The sequence below is a fragment of the Notechis scutatus genome, unplaced genomic scaffold (assembly GCF_049901735.1).
Source record: "Notechis scutatus isolate UNSWTSFEM ecotype Mainland unplaced genomic scaffold, rNotScu1.2 NSCUSCF26, whole genome shotgun sequence".
NCBI lineage: Eukaryota > Metazoa > Chordata > Lepidosauria > Squamata > Elapidae > Notechis > Notechis scutatus.
Window position 1 is genome coordinate 228462 of NW_028263150.1, and position 27091 is coordinate 255552.

Consider the following 27091-nt stretch of genomic DNA (forward strand, 5'->3'; position numbering starts at 1 on the left):
TGAGAGCTTCCTCTAAATCAAACAAAGAGTTTGTGATCACCTTGTGATCGACAGAGTGTCCTCTCTATTTTCATTATCCCTTCAGGGAGACTTAGGTACCTCGGAAACTCCTAGAAGGTCAGATTTGGCATGATACCATGGAGCTCCCTGGAGATGTGTTATGTCAACCCTGCCTCCCTCTTCTCTAGCATTCTTTGGAGATCATTATGCCACAATGGTGGACAGCAGAAGTCAATCCCCTGGGTATTGGAGCATCTTCCTCCAGCATCACTTTCTGGACATGTCCTGACAGGAAGGATAACAACCACTGTAGAAGAGTGTCTCGAGGGGTGTATCTGCCATATTTCACAAAAATCTTTTTCTGTAGCTGCCTCTCTCTACATGGAGTCTTGAAAGAGGTCTAGAGGACAAATTATCATTCACTGTAATTATCACAATCCCAGACTTTGAGATGTCTACTGCTACTTTTCCAGTTGATAGAATATCAGACTAAAGCAACATGCAATGGGTCTTGCATCAGAAAAAGATATAAGCATCTACTCATGCTGAATGATTTGCACAATGTTGAGGACACATGCAGGGACTGTGCTGCTGAATGCACCTTTCTCTCTTTTCCAGATGAAGCTGGATTTGTTTCTGGAAAGCCATTCAATATTGCATTTTCTGGGGGTGCTTTGAAATCATCTAGCTCTTCTTTGGAAACAGGCAATTGATTCAGCTCCATGAATTATGGACCTCCTGTTTCTGCTTTCAATGTTACTGGTGTCCCAGACAGTCTCTGGGAAGCTTAGAATGAAGTGCCCACTGAATTCGGTGCACCTGGATAGAGAAAGACCATGGAGCTACTACAGGCCAGGAGACCATCTCATCGGGGTAGTCACCAGTGCAGTAACACTAAAACAGGAAATGTTGTTTTTCAACCTGCTTCCTTATACTCAGTCTTACTTGTAAGTTATTCAGTGCAATGAAATTGTATTCCTTCCATCTGCAGTTCAAACACTCTCATTGTTTTCTCCTTATTCTGCCTACTCCTATATTGCAGGAACTGATTGATTTTGTTGACTTGATCAGATTTCCATGGGTTTCTTCTATTGTCCTATTTAGTGGAAGACACACAAATACAAAGAGGAACCAAAAAAAAACCCAAACCAAACCCTGAAAGAATTCCACATTATTTTCCTCCCCACGTCTAATCTAGAATGCCTGACCGGAATACTTTGTTCAAAGTAGTGATTGTTGTAGTTAACCATGACCAGATCATTTCCATATTTTTATAACTGCTCATTGATCTTGGATTCCTGATCCTTATAGGAATAGAAGATGACTTGGTTTTACAACAGCTTTTCTTAGTCACTTATGAAATACCCTCTTCCTTTTATGATGGTTGTACTTTAAAATAGGAATTATTTTACATACCGGGTGCTGTGCTGATGAAAATTACTGCTGCTATAAATAGACTTTGTGATTCTTATCTGCTTCCCATTTTCTCAACATTTAAAATATTAAATTTTGATGGGTAACTATCATTTGCCTCTGGTTTTCATTCAGTATTGTCTTCAGACTCAATAATCATGTGTTGATAAAGAGGATGAAATTAGTAAAATGGTATTGTATGACTGCTATTGATGATGCTTGTATTAACCAAAGCACTTTTTTTACACTAGTGACCCTTATACTACCAAAGGTATAGAACGCTTTATTTTCACTATTCAAGAGATCAACAAGAATATCCAGCTCCAGTGCAATCTCACACTTGGCTACAATATCCATGACAACTTTTTGAACACACTTGGCACTTCAGAAGTCTTGCTGGACATGCTGTCTAATGGAAAAGCCAATGTTCCCAACTACAGCTGTGGAAGGAAGGACAGCATCTTGGCTCTTCTTGATGCAGCTGACAGGGAGATTTCCATCCAGATGTCAACATTAGTAGGCCCCTACAAAGTCCCACAGGTTTGTGTGTGTATTTGTCTATATACTAAAGAGAGTTGGGTAGTATTGAATGCATGATGGATTCAATCATATCTTCTCTATGGAATTCAAGAGTTGCTTTTCACTATGTCCATTGTAGGTATCATAGCTGGCAACTGGGATACACATTAGGATGAGGGCATGTATCAAAATAGTCATATTCTCTCTTAATACCAACTCTATTGCTTTGGGGGCTTCTGCTACATACTTGTGAAGGTGAGGAGAGGCTCTGTATCCAATCAAAGGGTCTTCAGTAAAATAAGAGAGTATAGCACTGATGGAAAGCTCACATTTTGTACATGATCTTAGAAAAATTATGATAATGCTGAACAAAAGCCACATTCATGGAAATAATTCTGAAAGAAATGCTTTGCATCCATCAAAGAAAGGGACCAAATTACTTGGCATTATATTCACAGATTTTCTGGAGAACGTTTAAACTAAACAATGGGGATAGAGAGTTCATTGATCCAGAACATTTCTGCCCACAGCAATCTAATACTAATAAGGTAATCAGTGCTTGTAACATTGATGTTTGTGTAAGGAAGTATATCCACCTTGCTGTCAAGAAAACTCAATGTCAGCTGGGGCTCCATTCAAAATCCAAGAAAGACTCCTTTAATCAGAGAAAAGATATCTTTTACTGGAAATCAAGTGGTAGCAACAAAAGAATTCTGAATCTGAGAAAATGGGTGCATAAATCACATATACAAAATAATGGCAACATTCCCAACCCCAATAGTTCAATTGGCTCATCCAATTAAAAGTTGTCTATATCATCATGTGGGTATCTCCAGGTGGTGATGAGGCCTCTGTCCGTTGACCTTGGCATATTTTGATAAAGAGTTGCAGCTGCACATAGCAAAGGATAGAAACCTAAGCAAGAATCTACCTCCCCCCAGCTTATACAGTTCTGGTTTGTAACACCTCCAGCTCACTTCCCATAACCATTCCCCCCTCCTCCCCCCGTAACTTATGACAGCCGAAAGATGCAAAGCAAAGGGAGAAAATCTTGAAGGCTGACACTCAAGCTTTTTATAATGTGTGCTTCACCATGTACACTAATAAAACAGGTGGTAAGGAAGTAGAGGAACTCAGGCACAAAACAGGTTATGTAGAAAGTAAACACACAAACAGTGAAAAGTGACTATGCATAACACACAAAGTATGAGGAATAGGGTGAAATAGAAATTCATGAATTTGATATGATATTGTTGCCATTACGAAAACTTGGTGGGATGAAACCCACAAATGGAATACACAGCTGCAGGGATTTAAATTATTAAAAAGAAACAGACAAAATAAAATAATAGGTGGAGTTGCACTATATATAAGAAATAAGTAAATGTCTACATAAATCAAGCACAAGAATGATGAAAACTGTCTTGAATGAATTTGGATCAATATAAAAGAGAGGAAATGGCACTGCCATAGGTGTATACAATAGGCAACCCAACCAAGTAGAGAAAATAGATGAACTTTTTGCTAGTCAGTTAACTAAGTATATTGTAAACATAATCAAAATAGTAATGGGGGACTTTAAATACCCTGGTATTAACTAGGAGACAAATTCTGCACCAAGGGGGAGATCAGACAGGTTCCTGAAAAACCTGAAAGACAACTTTGCCTCATCACCAAGTGGGAGACCAAACAGGTTCCTGACAAACCTAGCAGACAACTTTGACTCAAAAAGTAGAGAAGGGAACTAGGGGATCAGCCATACTGCATTCAATTCTCTCTAATAGAGATGAAATGATAGAACATGTCCAAGCTACAGGAATCTTGAGGGGTGGGGGGAGTGATCATGTAATATTGGAATTCAGCATTATGCAAGCACAATCAATAGAACAACTCAAACTAGTGTCTTGGATGTTAAGAGAGCTAATCTCAATAAACCTACAGAGATCTTTGGTATAATTCCATAAATAAGAACCCCTAAGGGGAAAGCAACCAAAGCAGCTTGGCAAATTTTGAAAAGTGAGATTTAAAAAGCCCAGTCTGGCACAATAGCAATGAAGATGAAAAATAACAGCTGCATAAAAAAAACTCTCTGATAAATTGAAAGACAAAAAGGACAAATATAAAAAGTGTAAGGAGGAGCACATATCTAAGGCAAAATATCAACAAATAGCCTGAGCATGCAAAGATGAAGTGAGAAAAGCTAAGGCTCAAAACAAGCTAAGGCTTGTGGCAAAACTCAGAAACAATAACAACAACAACAAGCTTCTTTCAACATGAAAAAAACCATTTTAAAAAGTCAAGGAAATGATTGATCCATTGGTGGAAGAAAGTAGTAAGAAGTTGACAAGCAACAGAGAGAAAGCAGAACTGCTTAACTTATTTTTTGTCCAAAAGGAAAAAAACAGTCCAACCTATTAAAAATACTATCACAAAGAGCTCAATAGTAATACAGAATCCACAGATACAATTTTCTACAAGATGAACTTTTTTAAAAAAAATTCCATATTGTGAGTCCCACTATTACTATACATACATATAATAATACTTCTTATATCCTGTTGGGTGGAAGATAGCAATAATATTTTCTAAATATTAAAAAACAGTATAAAATACCAATCAATTATTGTTCCCTTAGTCAAATAGATATTGTGGCTAAAAACAAATGCTAAGTTCCTTTTGAGTAGAGTTCATAGTTGCTCAGGGAACAAATGACAAATAATTCCTTGATGAAGACTTATTTATTCATTTATTTATTAAACTTGTTTCCCACCTGTCTCACTGCAAAGTGAGTCTGAGCAGCTTATATTAAAAATCATAAAACTACAGAAAAACACATTTGTAATGGCACTAAAAATACAACAGAGATACAAATTATCAACTATACCTAAAACATGGAAGGGAGTAGGATGACCAGGATGGAGGTGGGATCTACTATTGAACAATCAACCACTTCCAACATGACACTCCCCCATTGAGGCCACAAGCCAAGTGGCCAAGCTTCAGGCTCTTGCAGAAGCTCAGAAGAGTGGGAACTGACTTCACTCTTGGGGACAAGATGTTCCAAAGGGCAGAAGCAATGGCAGAGTGCATTCTTCTCCTGGTTCTGCAGCATGCCTCCTCTGCTGGCACAGATGGGGTTGGCCAATTCCTTTGGGGTGAGATGGTTCCTTAAGCTTTTGAGTTTGACTAACCAACCACCTTCAATGTGTAGTCCTCAATGGAACTTCAGTTACATAGAGGGAAGAATGCAGAGTGATGCCCCAAGATTCTGTCTTAGGCCCAGTGTTCTTCAACATCTTCACAAAAGATCTAGATGAGGAAAAAGAAGGGGATTTCATCAAATTTCACCAAAGCTGGGGGAAATTGCTAACACTTTGGAAGATGGACTCAAGATTCAGAAGGATCTTGACAAACTTAAGCACTGGACTCTATCCAATGAAATGCAATTTTCAATGGTGAAAAAAGTAAGGCCCTATTCCTAGACAAGAAATACTAAATGCATAGTTATAGCATAGTTGATACCTGGCTGAGCAGTAGCAACCGTGAGGGAAATCTAGTTTTCCTACTGGACCATGACTTAAATATGAGACACCAGTATGTTGCAGCTGCCCAAAAAGCCATGGAAACCTAGGGTGCATCAAAAGAGGGATTAAATCGATAAAGGAGAATATTTGTAGCTCAGTATTGAAATGAAGGTTTCTTGTAGCTTTCTGAATGTGGTTATTTTCTTGCAGACATTTCATTACCCAAACTAGGTAAAATATCAGTGGTAATAAGGAGTGTGAGGTATGTTCTGAATTTTATCTTCTAATGTCTTGCCCTGTAAGCACTGTTGGGAATGGTTTTGGAGTTTTTTTGGTTGAGCAGTTTACTGTTAGTTTGTTTGGCAGTTCCTTGAATGGGGTATTATTTATTTCTTGATTGTTAATCTGATGTTAATCAACATCAATTAACATCATTATGTTAAATCAACATCAATAAACATCAATTATTGGTGCAACTTGAAAGCTATGGAAACTACAGACTCACAAAATTGTGTCTATTAGAATAGACAAAATTTCAACTAAAGATCTCTTAGCTCAAGGGTCGCCAACCTTTTGGACCTCAAGGACCACCAACCTCATAATTTTAAATCCTGGGGGCCACTAATATGAATTTTGACTGACGGTGGCTTGCTGATGTTGGTGGGGGGAGAGAGAGAGAGAGAGAGAGAGTTGAGGTAATTCCCCGTTAAGAGAATGAGCGCATACAGGGAGACGTATTGAGAGAAGTGTTTGAATAATACACACACAGCACACAGATACACTGTACAGTAAATGTAGGTTTTTATTTCCAGAAAGTTTAAGCAAAGTTCAAAATTGGCAGTCCAAAGTCATTCACAGGTAAGATCAGTCAGTTTTTAGTTCAGGGATAATCCAATAACAAAATCCAGTGTCAAAAACAGTTCAGTAACAGACTTACATCAAATCCAGGAATATCAGTCAATTAGGAGGAACGGCAATACCCTCCAACAGAAGGAAACAGAGACTCACTGAGACTTCTTCTGAGACTAAGACCCAGGTTTCTGCTCCATCTTATGGCCGTTTGAGAAACCACACCCAATTACAGTTTTGCATTTTCTTAAAGATACAGTATTAAAATGTCTATCGTGGCTTATATATTTTCAACCCAAATCACTGTTAGGTGACTTATATTCCTAAGAGAGAGAGAGAGAGAGAGAGAGAGAGGTGATCTAATATCTCTCTCTCTCTCACACACACACACACACACCAGAGGCAGGGGTGGGATTCAAATGTCTTAACAACTGGTTCTGTGGGTGTGGCCTAATTTTTGGGTGTGGCTTGGTGGTCACGTGACTGACTGGGCGTGGCTTGTATGTAAATATTATAAATATTTATGTAAATATTGAATTTTTTATTAAAAAAGAGCAACTTCTACCCAAAATCAAATATCCTAGCACAGCAGAACAGCTGATGGTTGGGGGAGGAAAAATAGCAACTTGCCATGTAAGGAGTGAGTGGGTGGGGAGGGTTCCTGCGAGCCATGTGGGCGGCGCAGACTTGTGTTCCCATGCAGCCTGGATTAATTGCTTTGGGGGGGTGCTCTGGGGTTGACATTTCTCTGCAGTCCACTAAAATTTTCTCTGCGGCCCACCAGTTGGCGACCACTGTCTTAGCTTGTACAACTGACAATTTATATAAGGAACTACGCCTCCCTGTCTCTTGTACAACTGGAGAAGAAAGTAAAACGATGGCTGCACAAAGAATCTGAAATATAGAAGCAGAAAATGATGTGCCAATTTTCCAAAATTAAATATGATATTGCCCTTTATTGGAACAATATATTTCAGTTAACATTTCAACATGTGTGTCTAACTGCATTACATTCTAGTGGTGATTGAGAAATATGATTTGCATTTTGATTGTTATTCTTTTTACTTAATTTATTTCTTTTTATATAAAGTCTTCTTAATATTCTGTGTTTAATGTTTTAAACAATGGCCAATCAGCAAACTATTCTAAGATGTTTATCAAAACCAAGTTGGATTTTTTAAAAAAATTCATATTTTGGAGTTGCCTCCTTTATTGCTTTTCCAGATCAGTCATAGAATTGTTTCAGAGACTCTGAGCGATAAAAGTAAATTCCCTTTTTTCCACCGGATGCTCCTCAAGGAAGGGTTTCAGTATTCAGCAATTGTCCGAGTGATCCTGCACTTCAGATGGACCTTGATTGGTCTCCTTGCTCCAGACACAGAGGAGGGAGAGAATTTCCTCAGGACTTTTCCCCCTTTGCTTGTCAGGAATGGAATTTGTGTCGTTATATCACAACAATTCTCAATGACTGGACATCTAGCACCCTTGAGGGATTCCAGCTTTTCTCAGTGGAAACAAGTCAATGTCTTTGTTCACTTCACAGAACATATTATTGTTTCAAACACATTTCATATTTTTCATCTAACAATTGACATTTTGTCAGGACCCATTAGAGAGAAAATCTGGATCACCACAGCTTTGGGAAACTATATAATGACTCATCTTGGATATCACCAATACATCCATAGTATATGGAGCTTTGAATTTATGCAAATGATAAGCCCAAAATATGGTGCTTTTGAATCCTTTTCCTTTTTAGACTCCCAGTATAAAGACAAGAATTTTCAGTGTTCTTTTTCAAAGCATGTTTTTTCTGTCAAAGGCCAGAAAAGATGCACCCAAAAAACTCCAGTGGAGACAGAAGATGATTTGAACGGGATGTTGGTTGAAAATAGTGACTCTGTTTACATGGTCTTTATGACTCTGGCCCACGTCTTGAAGGCTGCATATTCGTCCAAATCCTGGAGGAGAAGGAAGGAGGCCCAAGAGACACTGGAGGCTCCAAAGTTGCAGCCGTGGCAGGTATGGAATCCCAACAAGGATCCAACAAACTTCTTCTATAGATGGAATCCATTAGAGAAAGAAGCGAAACATATCAACCTTCTTCTGCTACGAAAGGCCAACAGATTTAAACAATCTAGTGCTGGGGCAGATAATTTACCAAGACGTTGGTAGCAGATATGTTTGATATTAAACATTTGCTGTTTGCCAATTTCTCACCACATATTAAGCATACTGGTAAACCAGTCTCATCAGCAGTGAAAGCAAATGAATCCGCCCATATGCCATTAAATGTTTTTTTTTCTTCTGAAACTTTTTATTTTCTTGTATTTATCCATGGTTGGGTTACTGGGTGTCAAAAAAACTCATTAAAGTGTCACACATTTGTGGTTGTGACACATATTTTGAGTGACAGGGATCTGCAGCAGAGTGATGAAAGAGACACATGCTGCACTAGAGCCAAAGGTTGCTGATCCCTCATCTAGTCAAACCCTCCACCCAAGCATAACCTACACCATTTTTAATAGGTGGCAATCCAGTCTTTTCTTGAATACTTCCAGTATGAAGCTCCCACAACTTCTGAAGGCTGAACAAGGAGAGATTCAACCTAGAGATAGGGAGAAATTTTCTGATAGTGAGAAGAATTAACCAATGGAACAGACGTTGTTCCATTGGTTGATAGTTCTCACTATCAGAAAAGTTCTCCTTATATCCAGGTTGAATCTCTTCTTGTCCAGTTTCCATCCATTATTCCTTCTCTGGCCATCAGGTGCTTTAGAAAATAGCTTGACCCCTTCCCTCATATCTTGGCAGCCCCTCAAATATTGGAAGAGTGGTATCATGTCCCCCCTGGTCCTTCTCTTCACTAGACTAGCCATGCCCAGTTCCTGCAACCATTCAACATTAAGCATGTTTGCAATTTTAAAAAAAACTATAAGAAAAAGTCACATATGAAAATACCAGGTGGGATAACAAACCAAGGTTTCTGCTTTTTAAATTCCTGGATGTTTCCATTCTAGTTCCATCCCTTTCTGGAGAAGAATGAGTTCTACAATCTTTCCCACTGGAATCTTTACGTGGACCATAATGGAGAAATAGCTGCAGATATAGACATTGAGTTCTTGGTGATTTCACCCGAGGGGGACTTGATGAAAAGGAAACTGGGGAGTGTTGAAAGACAGAGAGTTATTATTAACGAATTTGCTCTTTCATGGATAAATCTGCTCAACAAGGTGGGTCAAATATTGTTATGTTTTCTCTTTTTTCTAAAGATTATGACCCATTTCAAGTGAGTTAACTCTAGTCTCCATGGCGGATGACCCTCACTGGGAATTGAATGTACACAAGAAAAAACTTAACATTTTGTTAGATGGATTGTGGGGACTTCAATACTAATCATAAAAGTGTCTTCAGATGCCATGATATCCTTATGATGATGAAGTACAGTCATGACTGGATAGAGATCCTGTTGGTCCATGTGAGAAATAAGCCCCACCTTGTCCAGATTGAAGAATATCTCTCTTGAAAGGTCACTGGGGGAGATGTGCAACTTTTCTGCACCCTGAGACATCTGCTCCAGACTCTGAGGAAGGAGAGAATTTCCTGAGGATTTTTCCACCTTTGCTTGTCAGGAATGGAATTTGTGTTGTTATATCAAAAGAATTCACAATGACTGGGCTTCCAGCACCCTTCAAGGATTCCAGCTTTTCTCAGTGGAAACAAGTCAATGTCTTTGTTCACTTCACAGAACATATTATCGTTTCAAGCACATTTCATATTTTTCATCTAACACTTGACACTTTGTCAGGACCCATTAAACAGAAAGTCTGGATCACCACAGCTTTGGGAAACTATATAATGACTCATCTTGGATATCACCAATACATCCATAGTATATGGAGCTTTGAATTTATGCAAATGATAAGGCCAGAATATGATGCTTTTGAACCCTTTTCCTTTGTAGACTCCCAGTATGAAGACAAGAATTTTCAGTGTTCTTTTCCAAAGCATGTTTCTTCTGTCAAAGGCCGGAAAAGATGCACCCAAAATACTCCAGTAGAGACAGAAGATGAATTGAATGGAAAGTTGGTTGAAAACAGTGACTCTGTTTACATGATCTTTATGACTCTGGCTCATGTCCTGAAGGCTGCATATTCATCCATATCATGGAGGAGAAGGAAGGAGGCCCAAGAGACACTGGAGGCTACAAGGTTGCAGCCGTGGCAGGTATGGGGTCCAAACAAGATTCCAACAAACTAAATTCCTGTGGAGAAGGAATCCATTAGAGAAAGAGGGGAATCATATCAACTCCTTGTGCTACAAAAGGCCAATAGATTTGGCCAATCTAGTTGCTTGGGGATAATTTACCAAGCAGCTGGTACCACATATATTTTGAAATTAAGCACTTCTAATTTTAAAAAGGTGATTCCAATTTTAACAATATTCCTGTATGTAGGGTTTGTGATTAGAATTGTGCTGTTATAAATTTGAAGGAGACCCTGAAAACAATGCATAGCCTGAGCCTCACCTGGATTCTATTTTCCCATGGGAGTGGCTCATGAATCATGCTGGAATGAGGAAGTCATCTTTCAACTGTTTAGTCCAGCTACATCCTTGGGACAGAGCTACATCCTTGGGACAGAGGTTCATTTCAAGTCCTCTGACTAAAAGTTTCCTCAGAACTTTATAAAAAATGTTCCTTTATTGTTTATAACACGTCAACCTATACAACTTCTTTCACAAGATCAGAGTTCATTTTATCATGTTCCAGACTCTCATATAATTGTGAACAGATCTTAAGCTTCTGTGTAACATCTTCCAGTTTTTGGAAGAGTGCTCTATCCTTCCCTTCTCCAGTTACAACACTAGTAGAAAAGATGCTTTTGGGTAATAGCCCTTTATTTTCAAGGAGTTTATGAATATTTTCTTTTTTTGCTGTTGTTCAATTTATTTGATACCTGCTGTAGAAGGTTCCCTATAATTGATCAAATGTGCCTATTACATTTTCTCAATACATATTTTTTTTTCAATATATGATTGACAAATTTTGCTGAACCTTTCTTGTTTACTTATTAACTTAGTAATAACACTTGTCCTAATTAAGCATGTTGGCATATTTTTTTAAAAGTGTAGAAGAAATGGTCATATATGAAAATATCTGGTGGGATAACAAACCAAGGTTTCTGCTTTTAACATTCCTGGATGATTCAATTTCTAGTTCCATCCCTTTCTGGAGAAGAATGAGTTCTATAATCTTTCCCACTGGAATCTTTATGTGGACCATAATGGAGAAATAGCTGCAGATATGGACATAGAATTCTTGGTGATTTCACCTGATGGGGACTTGATGAAAAGGAAACTGGGGAGTATTGATAGACACAGAATTATTATTAATGAATTTGCTCTGTCATGGATAAATCTGATCAACAAGGTGGGTTAAATATTGCTGTGTTTTCTCCTTTTTTCTAATGATTATGACCCATTTCAAGTGGGTTAACTTTAGTCTCCATGGTGGATAACCCTCACTTGAATGTATAGAAGAGAAAACTTAACATTTTGTTCGATGGATTGTGGAGACTTCAATACTATTCACAAAAGTGTCCTTCAAATACCATGATAAAAAATATTCCTTTAAACTGATTCAGTCATGTCCAATATTGGATGTTGGGTGATTATTCTTTAAGATGGAGACCAATGAATCAACCGGGTGAGAAATATTCAATTGCTGGCAGCTGCTAGTAGTTCTTTTAACCAGCATCTGAATTAAGTTTTGGACTGAATCAGATGAAATACAGTCATGACTGATTAGAGGTCATGTTGGTGTACATGAGAAATAACCTTCACCTTGTCCAGATCTGAGGAATGTGTCTCTTGAAAAGTCACTGATGTTCTGTAATGTTTTTACAGCCCACACCTGGCCAGAGTCTCTGTTTCATTGCACTGGAATAAGCAATAGGCCTTCTGCTCCTCTGAAGAAGTTCCAAAGATATTCATGCTTCACATGAAATCATAAAGGCTGTTTTGATGTGAAATAATGTCAATAACCTGGAAAACTGAAACACCAAAACAAGACTTTGATTTAAAAAAGAAAAGCCCTTCCTCATTTTGGAAATAACAAGGGAAAATTTGAAAGGAAATGCTACTTAGATTTTTGTTTTGCCTTGTAAAAGGGCACTTCATCTGAAAAACCTAGAGTGCAATTTTTTATCTTCATTGTTAGCAGGGGTGGTATTCTACCAGTTTGGACTGGTTCGATAGATCCAGTTGTTATGAATCTTGGTAGTTCAGAGAACTGGTAAATTGGGCCCCTGGCTGGCCCCTCACATCTCCGCCCACTTCTCTGCTTTCTGCCCAGTCAGTCCTTATCATGCATACGTGACACTGCACGCATGTGTGACAATCACTGACTGCATTTTCCCCTGCCCACCCTGCCCCACCTCTCCTTATCTCAGCCATGCACCATTGCTGCCTGCAGTCTGTCTTCACCCACCCGCCTGCCCGCCAGCCATCACTGTCTGCTTTCTGCCATGATCTCCCTAGGTGAGTAAGGCTCTGCAAGCCCTGGTCGCCCACATGCCGCTGTTGCTGCCAGCCCCGTTGAGTCCCAACTCCTGGGCCAGCCTAGGCTGCTACTGCCATGCCACTGCCACCCTCAGTGCTCGTGGCCTAGCTAGCTTCCCTCCCAACTATCCCTGTCTGGCTTGCTTAGATGCCAGCACTGTGGCTCCATCCCATGTGGCACTTGCAGCCTACCAAGCTCCCCCCCGCCCCACTGTCCTCAGCCTCCAGCTTGCCTGGCTTGCTGGTGTCAAAGAGGAAGTGAGCCAGGGCTGAGCCATCTCTGGTCAGGTCCCCACCAGACTGCATCTCACCCCCACCTGGATTCTCCACAGCTGCTGGGCCCTGCCTGCTAGGGGCAGGGGGAGGGGGAGGCGACCAGTGAGCACTACACTATGCTACCTGCATTTCCCCTTTTCCTGATGCCTCTTCCCTTTGCTACCTGCCAGCCTGTCTGAATGCCACTGTGAGAATGGTGCAAGTCTTATCTTCCAGCCCATGGAGCTCGCACTGTTCTCACAGCGGCAGCCCGCACTTGGTTAAAATGCTCAGCCCAGCAAGGGAGGAGCAGCTGAGAGGGGCAATGTGGGCAACATAACCTCATGCTTCCTGGTTGCCTCCCACACCCCTGGCTGCCGTGAGCCCCAGCAGCTGTGGACAATCCAAGCAGAGATGAGAGAGAGAAAGAGAGAGAAAGAGAGATGGAGAGAGAGAGGAGAGAGAGAGAAAGGGAAAGAGAGGGAAAGAAAGAGAGAGAGAGAAAGACAGAGAGAAAGAGAGAGGGAAATCAAGAGAGAAAGAGAGAGAAAAAGAGAGAGAGGAAGAGAGAGAAAAGAGAGAGAGAGAGAGAAAGAAAGACAGAGAGAAAGAGGGAAAGAGAGAGAAAGAATGAAGGAAAGGGAGAGAAAGAGAGAGAGAGAAAGAGAGAGAGAGAGAAAGAGAGGGAAAGAGAGAGAAAAAGAAAGAGAAAGAGGGAAGGAGAGGGAGAGGGAAAGGGAGAGGAAGAGAGAGAGAGAATGAAGAGACAAGAAAGAAAAGAAAGAGAAAAGGGAAAGAAAGAAAAAGGGAGAGAGAAAAAGGGAGAGAGAAAGAAAGAGGGGGATGGAAGGAAGGGACAGAAAGAAAGAAAGAAAGAAAGAAAGAAAGAAAGAAAGAAAGAAAGAAAGAAAGAAAGAAAGAAAGAAAGAAAGAAAGAAAGAAAGAAAGAAAGAAAGAAAGAAAGAAGGAAGGAAGGAAGGAAAGAAAGGGAGGGAGGGAGGGAGGGAGGAGAAAGTGAATGAGATATATAAATGGATAGATAGATACATGGAAGGAGGGAGAGAGGGAGAGAGAAAAATGGAGAGGAAGGAAGGACACAAACCTTGGCTTTCATTTTTCCAATTCTTAGCAAATACAATTCTAGGCGCTGTTAAAACATTTACAATCAAATATTTCAGTTCTTTATTGTATATTTCCAGTATGATTCCCAATAAAAAAGATATCTGGTTTAAAGTCTATCTGTTGTTTTACCATTTTTCCAACCATGTGTGGATTTTAGTCCAATATCTTTTGTGTCCGGGCATGTCCATCACATATGGTAATATGAACCAGGTATCTGATGACATTTCCAACATTTATCTGATTTGTTCTTAAACATTCTCGCAATTCTCATCGGGGGTAGATGCCACCTGTAATAGACCTTATTTTCAAGGAGTTTATGAATATTTTCTTTGTTGCTTGTTGTTCAATTTATTTGATACCTGCTATAGAAGGTTCCTGTGATAATTGATCAAATGTGCCTATTACATTTTCTCAATACATCTTTTTTCAATATATGATTGACAAATTTTGCTAAACCTTTCTTGTTTACTTATTAACTTAGTGATAACACTTCTCCTAATTAAGCATGTTGGCATATTATAAAAGAACTGTAGAAGAAAAGTCATATATGAAAATATCTGTGGGAGAACAATCCAAGGTTTCTGCTTTTAAAATTCCTGGATGTTTCCATTTCTAGTTCCATCCCTTTCTGGAGAAGAATGAGTTCTACAATCTTTCCCACTGGAATCTTTACGTGGACCATAATGGAGAAATAGCTGCAGATATGGATATTGAGTTCTTGGTGATTTCACCCGAGGGGGACTTGATTAAAAGGAAACCGGGAGTGTTGAATTGGGCCAGAGCAAAGTGATTTGGTCAAAAGGAAGTCTGGGGTGCATTGAAAGACAGAGAATTATTAAGAATTTGCTCTTTTCATGGATAAATCTGATCAACAAGGTGGGTCAAATATTGCTGTGTTTTCTCCATATTTCTAAAGATTGTGAGCCATTTCAAATGGGTTAACTCTAGTCACTATGGCAGATGACCTCACTGGGAATTGAATGTATAGAAGAGAAAACTTAACATTTGTTAGATGGATTGTGGAAACTTCAGTATTTATTCACAAAAGCATCCTTCAGATGCCATGATAAGAAATATTCTTTTAAACTGATTCAGCCATGTCCAATATTGGATGCTGGGTGATTATTCTTTAGGATGGACACCATGATATCAAGCAGGTGAGAAATATTCAAGTGCTAACAGGTGCCTCAGGTTCTTGAGCCAGTGTCTGCATTCAGGTTAAGACTGATTCATATGAAATATAGTCATGACTAGCCCAGGACCCGAACCCTGCATTCGCACAGGACCAACAGCCCCCGACCAACCCGCCCGAGCCCAGCACCCGAACCCTAAAACTGACAGGCCACTGGGCCCAACATCTGCCCTTTGGGCCCAGCGTCACCTGCCATTGCAGTCCTCGCCAACACTGGTACTGAGTCCTGATCCAATGGCCTCACTTGCAGAGCTTCCTGGGTACAATAAGGCACAGTATTCCATCGTAGCCTTGGACTGGCTAAACAGAACCGGGTCTGTGGTACCAGACCCAGATGAGATCCCAATCGCTGTGCCTGCCAGTTTCTAGTTGCCTCAAGAGCCCAGGGAGAAACAGACCAGGAAGGAACATCTGGCCTCTCCAAAGCACACCCGTTTTACCTCCATGGTGTAGCTTCCTAGGGCTGGCAAATAGTCCCACTCTCCTTCCTCATCATCCATCAGCTGTCCTTTCTGCCACTCAAACTGCTTGGCACCATGTATTCCTGGGGTAGATGGCCTGAAGGCAGCTTCCCATGCCATGGCCGAACTATGCCACCACTCTGCGGAGGAATTGGGCCCTTGCATCACCTCAAAACAAGCCAGCTTTTGCTGAGTTGTCTGGTAACTTGTACATCATGTGCCTTTGGTCTCACTACAGGCTGACCACTGTGCCCCCCACCTGCATCTGGCGCAAGGTCCTCCATCAGCACCGGCTCCTCCTCGGTTCTGACACCCGTCACATGCTTCAACCCCTCTGCCGTCCCCTATCTTCAAAGTATCCTCAAGGAGACCAGCCAGTCCACAAGTGGCAGAAAGAGGGAAAGGAAAAAATATATGAGCCCTGACTTCCTCTCAAGTATCCAAGTCCCCAGGCCTTGAGAATTCAGAAGTTAAAAAACTCTAAAAACAGTTAGTACTTTTTATTCAATCCTGAGGTGTGGCACAATTGAGTAACTGACATTTGAAAAGTCTCCCAGCACTCTATTTATAGCAAGAACATGCCCCTTGCCACTCCCTAGCACCCAACATCAGCATTCAATGTCTTATCAGCAGTCTACCATTCTGTGCCTGTGTTTCTGGCCTCTGTATTCTGCACACTGTCTCCTCCAGTGCCAATCAGCTGGGCTTCTGAGAACTGTCAGTTAGCTGTGCAGTTGACGGGAGAATCCCATCATCGCTGGGATCGAGGCTGACACCACCTACCAGCTTGAGAGCTTCCTCTAAATCAAACAAGGAGTTTGTGATCTCCTTGTGATCGACAGTGTTGTCTCTATTTTCATCATCCCTTCAGGGAGACTTAGGTACCTCGGAAGCTCCTAGAAGGTCAGATTTGGCATGATTCCATGGAGCCCCCTGGAGATGTGTTATGTCAACCCTGCCTCCCTCTTCTCTAGCATTCTTTGGAGATCATTATGCCACAATGGTGGACAGCAGAAGTCAATTCCCTGGGTATTGGAGCATCTTCCTCCAGCATCACTTCTCGACATGTCCTGACAGGAAGGATAACAACCACTGTAGAAGAGTGTCTCGAGGGGTGTATCTGCCATAATTCACGAAAATCCTCTTCTGTAGCTGCCTCTCTCTACATGGAGTCTTGGACGAGGTCTAGAGGACAAATTATCATTCACTGTAATTATCACAATCCCAGACTTTGAGATGTCTACTGCTACTTTTCCAGTTGATAGAACATCAGACTAAAACAACATGGAATGGGTCTTGCATCAGAAAAAGATATAAGCATCTACTCATGCTGAATGATTTGCACAATGTTGAGGACACATGCAGGGACTGTGCTGCTGAATGCACCTTTCTCTCTTTTCCAGATGAAGCTGGATTTGTTTCTGGAAAGCCATTCAATATTGCATTTTCTGGGAGTGCTTTGAAATCATCTAGCTCTTCTTTGGAAACAGGCAATTGATTCAGCTCCATGAATTATGGACCTCCTGTTTCTGCTTTCAATGCTACTGGTGTCCCATACAGTCTATGGGAAGCTTAGAATGAAGTGCCCACTGAATTCTGTGCACCTGGATAGAGAAAGACCATGGAGCTACTACAGGCCAGGAGACCATCTCATCGGGGTAGTCACCAGTGCAGTTACACTAAAACAGAAAATGTTGTTTTTCAACCTGCTTCCTTACACTCAGTCATACCTGTAAGTTATTCAGTGCAATGAAATTGTATTCCTTTCATCTGCAGTTCTAACACTCTCATTGTTTTCTTCTTATTCTGCCTACTCCTATATTGCAGGAACTGATTGATTTTGTTGACTTGATCAGATTTCCACGGGTTTCTTCTTTTGTCCTATTTAGTGGAAGACACACAAATACAAAGAGGAATCTAAAAAAACCAAACCAAACCCTGAAAGAATTCCACATTATTTTCCTCCCCACGTCTAATCTAGAATGCCTGACCGGAATACTTTGTTCAAAGTAGTGATTGTTGTAGTTAACCATGACCAGATCATTTCCATATTTTTATAACTGCTCATTGATCTTGGATTCCTGATCCTTATAGGAATAGAAGATAACTTGGTTTTACAACAGCTTTTCTTAGTCACTTATGAAATACCCTCTTCCTTTTATGATGGTTGTACTTTAAAATAATTATTTTACATACCGGGTGCTGTGCTGATGAAAATTACTGCTGCTATAAATAGACTTTGTGATTCTTATCTGCTTCCCATTTTCTCAATATTTACAAATATTAAATTTTGATGGGTAACTATCATTTGCCTCTGGTTTTCATTCAGTATTGACTTCAGACTCAATAATCACATGTTGATAAAGAGGATGAAATTAGTAAAATGGTATTGTATGACTGCTATTGATGATGCTTGTATTAACCAAAGCACTTTTTTTACACTAGTGACCCTTATACTACCAAAGGAATAGAACGCTTTATTTTCACTATTCAAGAGATCAACAAGAATATCCAGCTCCAGTGCAATCTCACACTTGGTTACAATATCCATGACAACTATTTGAACACACTTGGCACTTCAGAAGTCATGCTGAACATGCTGTCTAATGGAAAAGCCAATGTTCCCAACTACAGCTGTGGAAGGAAGGACAACATCTTGGCTCTTCTTGATGCAGCTGACAGGGAGATTTCCATCCAGATGTCAACATTAGTAGGCCCCTACAAAGTCCCACAGGTTTGTGTGTATATTTGTCTATATACTAAAGAGAGTTGGGTGGTATTGAATGCATGATGGATTCAATCATATCTTCTCTATGGAATTCAAGAGTTGCTTTTCACTATGTCCATTGTAGGTATCATAGCTGGGAACTGGGATACACATTAGGATGACGGCATGTATCAAAATAGTCATATTCTCTCTTAATACCAACTCTATTGCTTTGGGGGCTTCTGCTACATACTTGTGAAGGTGAGGAGAGTCTCTGTATCCAATCAAAGGGTCTTCAGTAAAATAAGAGAGTATAGCACTGATGGAAAGCTCACATTTTGTACATGATCTTAGAAAAATTATGATAATGCTGAACAAAAGCCACATTCATGGAAATAATTCTGAAAGAGATGCTTTGCATCCATCAAAGAAAGGGACTAAATTACTTGGCATTAAATTCACAGATTTTCTGAAGAACATTTAAACAATTGGGATAGAGAGTTCATTGATCCAGAACATTTCTGCCCACAGCAATCTAATACTAATAAGGTAATCAGTGCTTGTAACATTGATGTTTGTGTAAGGAAGTATATCCACCTTGCTGTCAAGCAAACTCAATGTCAGCTGGTACTCCATTCAAAATCCAAGAAAGAAATACTTAGACTCCTTTAATCTGAGAAAAGTTATCTTTTACTGGAAATCAAGTGGTAGCAACAAAAGAATTCTGAATCTGAGAAAATGGGTGCATAAATCACATATACAAAATAATGGCAACATTCCCACCCCCAATAGTTCAATTGGCTCATCCAATTAAAAGTTGTGTATATCATCATGTGGGTATCTCCAGGTGGTGATGAGGCCTCTGTCCGTTGACCTTGACATATTTTGATAAAGAGTTGCAGCTGCGCATAGCAAAGGATAGAAACCTAAGCAAGAATCTAACTCCCCCCAGCTTATACAGTTCTGGTTTGTAACACCTCCAGCTCACTTCCCATAACCATTCCCCCCTCCTCCCCCCGTAATTTATGACAGCCAAAAGATGCAAAGCAAAGGGAGAAAATCTTGAAGGCTGACACTCAAGCTTTTTATAATGTGTGCTTCACCATGTACACTAATAAAACAGGTGGTAAGGAAGTAGAGGAACTCAGGCACAAAACAGGTTATGTAGAAAGTAAACACACAGACAGTGAAAAGTGACTATGCACAACACACAAAGTATGAGGAATAAGGTGAAATAGAAATTCATGAATTTGATATGATATTGTTGCCATTACGAAAACTTGGTGGGATGAAACCCACAAATGGAATACACAGCTACAGGGATTTAAATTATTAAAAAGAAACAGACAAAATAAAATAGTAGGTGGAGTTGCACTATATATAAGAAATAAATAAATGTCTACATAAATCAAGCACAAGAATGATGAAAACTGTCTGGAATTTGGATCAATATAAAAGGGAGGAAATGGCACTGCCATAGGTGTATACAATAGGCAACCCAACCAAGTAGAGAAAACAGATGAACTTTTGCTAGTCAGTTAACTAAGTATATTGTAAGCATAATCAAAATAGTAATGAGGGACTTTGACTACCTGACATTAACTAGGAGACAAACTCTGCACCAAGTGGGAGATCAGACAGGTTCCTGAAAAACCTAAAAGGTTCCTGAAAAACCTGAAAGACAACTTTGCCACTGCACCAAGTGGGAGACCAAACAGGTTCCTGACAAACCTAGCAGACAACTTTGACTTTCAAAAAGTAGAGAAGGGAACTAGGGGATCAGCCATACTGCACTCAATTCTCTCTAATAGAGATGAAATGATAGAATGTGTCCAAGCTACAGGAACCTTGGGGGGGGGGGAGTGATCATGCAATATTGGAATTCAGCATTATGCAAGCACAATCAATAGAACAACTCAATCTAGTGTCTTGGATTTTAAGAGAGCTAATCTCAATAAACCTATTGAGATTTTGGGTATGATTCCATAAATAAGAACCCCTAAGGGGAAAACAACCGAAGCAGCTTGGCAAATTTTGAAAAGTGAGATTAAAAAAGCCCAGTCTTGCACAATAGCAATGAAGATGAAAAATAACAGCTTCATAAAAAAAAACTCTCTGATAAATTGAAAGACAAAAAGGACAAATATAAAAAGTGTAAAGAGGAGCACATATCTAAGGAAGAATATCAACAAATAGCCTGAGCATGCAAAGATGAAGTGAGAAAAGCTAAGGCTCAAAACAAACTAAGGCTTGTGGCAAAACTCAAAAAGAATAACAACAACAAAAAGCTTCTTTCAACATGAAAAAACCATTTTAAAAAGTCAAGGCAATGATTGATCTATTGGTGGAAGAAAGTGGTAAGAAGTTGATTAGAAACAGAGAGAAAGCAGAACTGCTTAATTTATTTTTTGTCCAAAAGGAGAAAAACAGTCCAACCTATTAAAAATACTACCACAAAGAGCTCAATAATAATACAGAGTCCACAGATACAATTTTCTACAAGATGAACTTTTTTTAAAAAAAAATCCATGTTGGGAGTCCCACTATTACTATGCATATGTATAAGTAATACTTCTTATATCCTGTTGGGTGGAAGATAGCAATAATATTTTCTAAATATTAAAAAACAGTATAAAATACCAATCAATTATTGTTCCCTTAGTCAAATAGATATTGTGGCTAAAAACAAATGCTAAGTTTCTATTGAGTAGAGTTCATAGTTGCTCAGGGAACAAATGACAAATAATTTCTTGATGAAGACTTATTTATTCATGTATTTATTAAACTTGCACTAAAAATACAAAAGAGATACAAATTATCAACTATACCTAAAACATGGAAGGGAGTAGGATGACCGGGTGGGAGGTGGGATCTACTATTGATCCATCAACCAGTTCCAACATGACACTCCCCCATTGGGGCCACAAGCCAACTGACCAAGCTTCAGGCTCTTGCAGAAACTCAGAAGAGTGGGAACTGACCTCACTCTTGGGGACAAGATGTTCCAAAGGGCAGAAGCAATGGCAGAGTGCATTCTTCTCCTGGTTCTGCAGCATGCCTCCTCTGCTGGCACAGATGGGGTTGGCCAATTCCTTTGGGGTGAGATGGTTCCTCAAGCTTTTGAGTTTGACTCACCAACCACCTTCAATGTGTAGTCCTCAATGGAACTTCAGTTACATGGAAGGAAGAATGCAGAGTGGTGCCCCAAGATTCTGTCTTAGGCCCAGTGTTCTTCAACATCTTCACAAAAGATCTAGATGAGGAAAAAGAAGGGGATTTCATCAAATTTCATCAAAGCTGGGGGAAATTGCTAACACTTTGGAAGATGGACTCAAGATTCAGAAGGATCTTGACAAACTTAAGCACTGGGCTCTATCTGATGAAATGCAATTTTCAATGCTGAGAAAAGTAAGGTCCTATTCCTAGACAAGAAATACTAAATGCACAGTAATAGCATAGTTGATACCTGGCTGAGCAGTAGCAACCGTTAGGGAAATCTAGTTTTCCTACTGGACCATGACTTAAATATGAGACACCAGTATGTTGCAGCTGCCCAAAAAGCCATGGGGACCTAGGGTGCATCGAAAGAGGGATTAAATCGATAAAGGAGAATATTTGTAGCTCAGTATTGAAATGAAGGTTTCTTGTAGCTTTCTGAATGTGGTTATTTTCTTGCAGACGTTTCATTACCCAAACTAGGTAAGAATATCAGTGGTAATAAGGAGTGTGAGGTATGTTCTGAATTTTATCTTCTAATGTCTTGCCCTGTAAGCACTGTTGGGAACGGTTTTGGAGTTTTTTTAGTTGAGCAGTTTATTGTTAGTTTGTATGGCAGTTCCTTGAATGTTTATTTCTTGATTGTTAATCTGATGTTAATCAACATCAATTAACATCATTATGTTAAATCAACATCAATGAACATCATTAATTATTGGTGCAACTTGAAACTATGGAAACTACAGACTCACAAAATTGTGTCTATTAGAATAGACAAAATTTCAACTAAAAATCTCTTAGCTCAGGGGTCACCAACCTTTTGGACCTCAAGGACCACCAACCTCATAATTTTAAATCCCGGGGACCACTATTATGAATTTTGACTGACGGTGGCTTGCTGACGTTGATGGGGGAGAGAGTGAGAGAGAGACAGTTGAGGTAATTTCCCATTAAGAGAATGAGCGCATACAGGGAGACGTATTGAGAGAAGTGTTTGAATAATACACACACAGCACACAGATACACTGTACAGTAAATGTAGGTTTTTACTTCCAGAAATTTTAAGCAAAGTTCAAAATTGGCAGTCCAAAGTCATTCACAGGTAAGATCAGTCAGTTTTTAGTGCAGGGATAATCCAATAACAAAATCCAGTGTCAAAAACAGTTCAGTAATAGACTTACATCAAATCCAGGAATATCAATCAATTAGGAGGAACGGCAATGCTCTCCAACAGAAGGAAACAGAGACTCACTGAGACTTCTTCTGAGACTAAGACCCAGGTTTCTGCTCCATCTTATGGCCGTTTGAGAAACCACACCCAATTACAGTTTTGCATTTTCTTAAAGATACAGTATTAAAATGTCTATCCTGGCTTATATATTTTCAACCCAAATCACTGTTAGGTGACATATATTCGTAACAGAGAGAGAGAGAGAGAGAGATGTGATCTAACCTCTCTCTCTCTCTCTCCTCCCCCCCCCCTCTCTCTCTCTCTCTAACACACACTCACACATCAGAGGCAGGGGTGGGATTCAAATGTCTTAACAACTGGTTCTGTGAGTGTGGCCTAATTTGTGAGTGTGGCTTGGTGGTCACGTGACTGCCTGGGCATGGCTTCTATGTAAATATTATAAATATTTATATAAATATTGAATTTTTTATTATAAAGGAGCAACTTCTACCCAAAATCAGGCAAAGCAGGCAGGCAGATTGAGTTGCTCACAGAATCACAGATTCAATAAAGATCTACCTTTCTGCCATCAACTACCTGAGTCTGCACTGAATTATAGAAGCTTCAGTCCTAAGGAAGGTTGGGCTATGCAGAGCCAAAGATCTAAATATTTGCTAGAAAGCAAGAAATCCAATGGTTTCCTGCTTTCTAGCTAATCTAAATATCCCAGCACAGCAGAACAGCTGATGGTTGGGGGAAAAAAGGAAAAGTAGCAACTTATCAGCAAGTTTGCCATGTAAGGAATGAGTGGGTGGGGAGGGTTCCTGCGAGCCACGTGGGAGGCACAGACTTGTGTTCCCATGCAGCCTGGATTAATTGCTTTGGGGGGGTGCTCTGGGGGTGACATTTCTCTGCAGCCCACTAAAATTTTCTCTGTGGCCCACCAGTTGGCGACCACTGTCTTAGCTTGCACAACTGACAATTTATATAAGGAACTACGCCACCCTGTCTCTTGTACAACTGGAGAAGAAAATAAAACAATGGCTGCACAAAGAATCTGAAATATAGAAGCAGAAAATGATGTGCCAATCTTCCAAAATTAAATATGATATTGCCCTTTATTGGAATAATATATTTCAGTTAACATTTGCACATTTGTGTCTAACTGCATTACATTCTAGTGGTGATTGAGAAATATGATTTGCATTTTGATTGTTATTCTTTTTACTTAATTTGTTTTTTTATATAAAGTCTTCTTAATATTCTGTGTTTAATGTTTTAAAGAATGGCCAATCAACAAACTATTCTAAGATGTTTATCAAAACAAAGTTGGATTTTTTAAAAAATTCATATTTTGGAGTTGCCTCCTTTATTGCTTTTCCAGATCAGTCATAGAATTGTTTCAGAGACTCTGAGCGATAAAAGTAAATTCCCTTTTTTCCACCGGATGCTCCTCAAGGAAGGGTTTCAGTATTCAGCAATTGTCCGAGTGCTCCTGCACTTCAGATGGACCTTGATTGGTCTCCTTGCTCCAGACACAGAGGAGGGAGAGAATTTCCTCAGGACTTTTCCCCCTTTGCTTGTCAGGAATGGAATTTGTGTTGTTATATCACAACAATTGTCAATGACTGGACATCGAGCACCCTTGAGGGATTCCAGCTTTTCTCAATGGAAACAAGTCAATGTCTTTGTTCACTTCACAGAACATATTATTGTTTCAGACACATTTCATATTTTTCATCTAACAATTGACATTTTGTCAGGACCCATTAGAGAGAAAATCTGGGTCACCACAGCTTTGGGAAATTATATAATGACTCATCTTGGATATCACCAATACATCCATAGTATTTGGAGCTTTGAATTTATGCAAATGATAAGCCCAAAATATAGTGCTTTTGAACCCTTTTCCTTTTTAGACTCCCAGTATAAAGACAAGAATTTTCAGTGTTCTTTTTCAAAGCATGTTTTTTCTGTCAAAGGCCAGAAAAGATGCACCCAAAAAACTCCAGTGGAGACAGAAGACGATTTGAACGGGATGTTGGTTGAAAATAGTGACTCTGTTTACATGGTCTTTATGACTCTGGCCCATGTCTTGAAGGCTGCATATTCGTCCAGATCCTGGAGGAGAAGGAAGGAGGGCCAAGAGAAACTGGAGGCTCCAAAGTTGCAGCCGTGGCAGGTATGGGATCCCAACAAGGATCCAACAAACTTCTTCTATAGATGGAATCCATTAGAGAAAGAAGGGAAACATCTCAACCTTCTTCTGCTACGAAAGGCCAACAGATTTAAACAATCTAGTGCTGGGGCAGATAATTTACCAAGGAGCTGGTAGCAGATATGTTTGATATTAAACATTTGCTGTTTGCCAATTTCTCACCACATATTAAGCATACTGGTAAACCAGTCTCATCAGCAGTGAAAGCAAATGAATCTGCCCATATGCCATTAAATGTTTTTTTTTCTTCTGAAACTTTTTCTTTTCTTGGATTTATCCATGGTTGGGTTACTGGGTGTCAAAAAACTCATTAAAGTGTCACACATTTGTGGTTGTGACACATATTTTGAGTGACAGGGATCCGCAGCAGAGTGATGAAAGAGACACATGCTGCACTAGAGCCAAAGGTTGCTGACCCCTCATCTAGTCAAACCCTCCACCCAAGCATAACCTACACCATTTTTAATAGATGGCAATCCAGTCTTTTCTTGAATGCTTCCAGTGATGAAGCTCCCACAACTTCTGAAGGCTGAACAAGGAGAGATTCAACCTAGAGATAGGGAGAAATTTTCTGATAGTGAGAAGAATCAACCAATGGAACAGACCTTGTTCCATTGGTTGATAGTTCTCACTATCAGAAAAGTTCTCCTTGTTTCTAGGTTGAATCTCTCCTTCTTCAGTTTCCATCCATGGTTACTTGTCTGGCCTTCTGGTGCTTTGGAAAATAGTTTGACCCCTTCCTCATATCTTGGCAGCCCCTCAAATATTGGAAGAGTGCTATCATGTCCCCCCTGGTCCTTCTCTTCACTACACTAGCCATGCCCAGTTCCTGCAACCGTTCAACATTAAGCATGTTTGCAATTTAAAAAAACTATAATAAAAAGTCACACATGAAAATACCAAGTGGGATAACAAACTAATATTTCTGCTTTTAAAATTCCTGGATGTTTTCATTCTAGTTCCATCCCTTTCTGGAGAAGAATGAGTTCTACAATCTTTCCCACTGGAATCTTTACATGGACTATAATGGAGAAATAGCTGCAGATATAGACATTGAGTTCTTGGTGATTTCACCCGAGGGGGACTTGATGAAAAGGAAACTGGGGAGTGTTGAAAGACAGAGAGTTATTATTAACGAATTTGCTCTTTCATGGATAAATCTGCTCAACAAGGTGGGTCAAATATTGTTATGTTTTCTCTTTTTTCTAAAGATTATGACCCATTTCAAGTGAGTTAACTCTAGTCTCCATGGTGGATGACCCTCACTGGGAATTGAATGTACACAAGAAAAAACTTAACATTTTGTTAGATGGATTGTGGGGACTTCAATACTAATCACAAAAGTGTCTTCAGATGCCATGATATCCTTATGATGATGAAGTACAGTCATGACTGGATGGAGATCCTGTTGGTCCATGTGAGAAATAAGCCTCACCTTGTCCAGATTGAAGAATGTCTCTCTCTTGAAGGGTCACTGATGTCCTTGTTGGTGCTGTGCACACCTAGGCCACTGGGGGAGATGTGCAACTTTTCTCCACCCTGAGACATCGGCTGGGCTGGCTGCAGCCCATGCTCTACATCCTAATGAGCTCCAAGAGGAGGAAGGGACGCTATCTCCCCCATTGTTGAAGCACACTAAATTTAAGTGTGCTGTGTGAGGTGCTGCAAGAGCAGCGAGAAGGCCATAGAGGTGGTGGGAGCAGTGGCATCAGCCACAGCTGGCCCAGCAGTATCTTGGGGCAGAGAGAAAGATGCATGTCTCCCCATGAAAAAGCAAAGCACCAACAAGGGCTGGAAAAAGAGGCAAGTAGAGGGGAGCTTTGCTCCCACTCTGGAATACAGAGCGAGTCTCCATCTGCTGCTGTCACCCTTCTCTTCTCAGG

General features: G+C 40.0%; 3 protein-coding genes across 3 annotated transcripts in view; all 3 read left to right on the forward strand.

Moving 5' to 3' along the window:
• Positions 1 to 27091, forward strand: part of LOC148128549 (vomeronasal type-2 receptor 26-like) — a 73287-nt gene that overhangs the window by 39015 nt on the left and 7181 nt on the right. The window contains exon 4 of the mRNA XM_087948842.1: positions 11524 to 11736. Coding sequence (XP_087804968.1) covers positions 11524 to 11736 — 213 coding nt within the window. The remainder of the gene's footprint in view (positions 1 to 11523; positions 11737 to 27091) is intronic.
• On the forward strand, positions 665 to 9831 carry LOC148128550 (vomeronasal type-2 receptor 26-like). Its single transcript, XM_087948841.1, has 5 exons — positions 665 to 947; positions 1665 to 1953; positions 7530 to 8327; positions 9326 to 9538; positions 9676 to 9831. Exons 1-5 carry the CDS (start codon positions 730 to 732, stop codon positions 9829 to 9831), a joined length of 1674 nt encoding a protein of 557 aa, XP_087804967.1. The 5' UTR covers positions 665 to 729.
• On the forward strand, positions 17352 to 26751 carry LOC148128551 (vomeronasal type-2 receptor 26-like). Its single transcript, XM_087948837.1, has 5 exons — positions 17352 to 17628; positions 18342 to 18630; positions 24375 to 25172; positions 26168 to 26380; positions 26518 to 26751. The coding sequence occupies exons 1-5, from the start codon at positions 17411 to 17413 to the stop codon at positions 26749 to 26751; spliced, it is 1752 nt and encodes a 583-aa protein (XP_087804963.1). The 5' UTR covers positions 17352 to 17410.

Excerpts from the sequence above, each read along its gene's own strand:
- LOC148128551 (XM_087948837.1), top strand. The coding sequence starts at position 17,411 with ATGGACCTCCTGTTTCTGCTTTCAATGCTACTGGTGTCCCATACAGTC. Across the intron at positions 18,631-24,374 it reads GCCCCTACAAAGTCCCACAG|ATCAGTCATAGAATTGTTTC; the intron begins GTTTGTGTGTAT and ends TTGCTTTTCCAG. Across the intron at positions 26,381-26,517 it reads GGATAAATCTGCTCAACAAG|ATGGATTGTGGGGACTTCAA; the intron begins GTGGGTCAAATA and ends ACATTTTGTTAG.
- LOC148128550 (XM_087948841.1), top strand. The coding sequence starts at position 730 with ATGGACCTCCTGTTTCTGCTTTCAATGTTACTGGTGTCCCAGACAGTC. Across the intron at positions 948-1,664 it reads CCTTATACTCAGTCTTACTT|TGACCCTTATACTACCAAAG; the intron begins GTAAGTTATTCA and ends TTTTTACACTAG. Across the intron at positions 9,539-9,675 it reads GGATAAATCTGCTCAACAAG|ATGGATTGTGGGGACTTCAA; the intron begins GTGGGTCAAATA and ends ACATTTTGTTAG.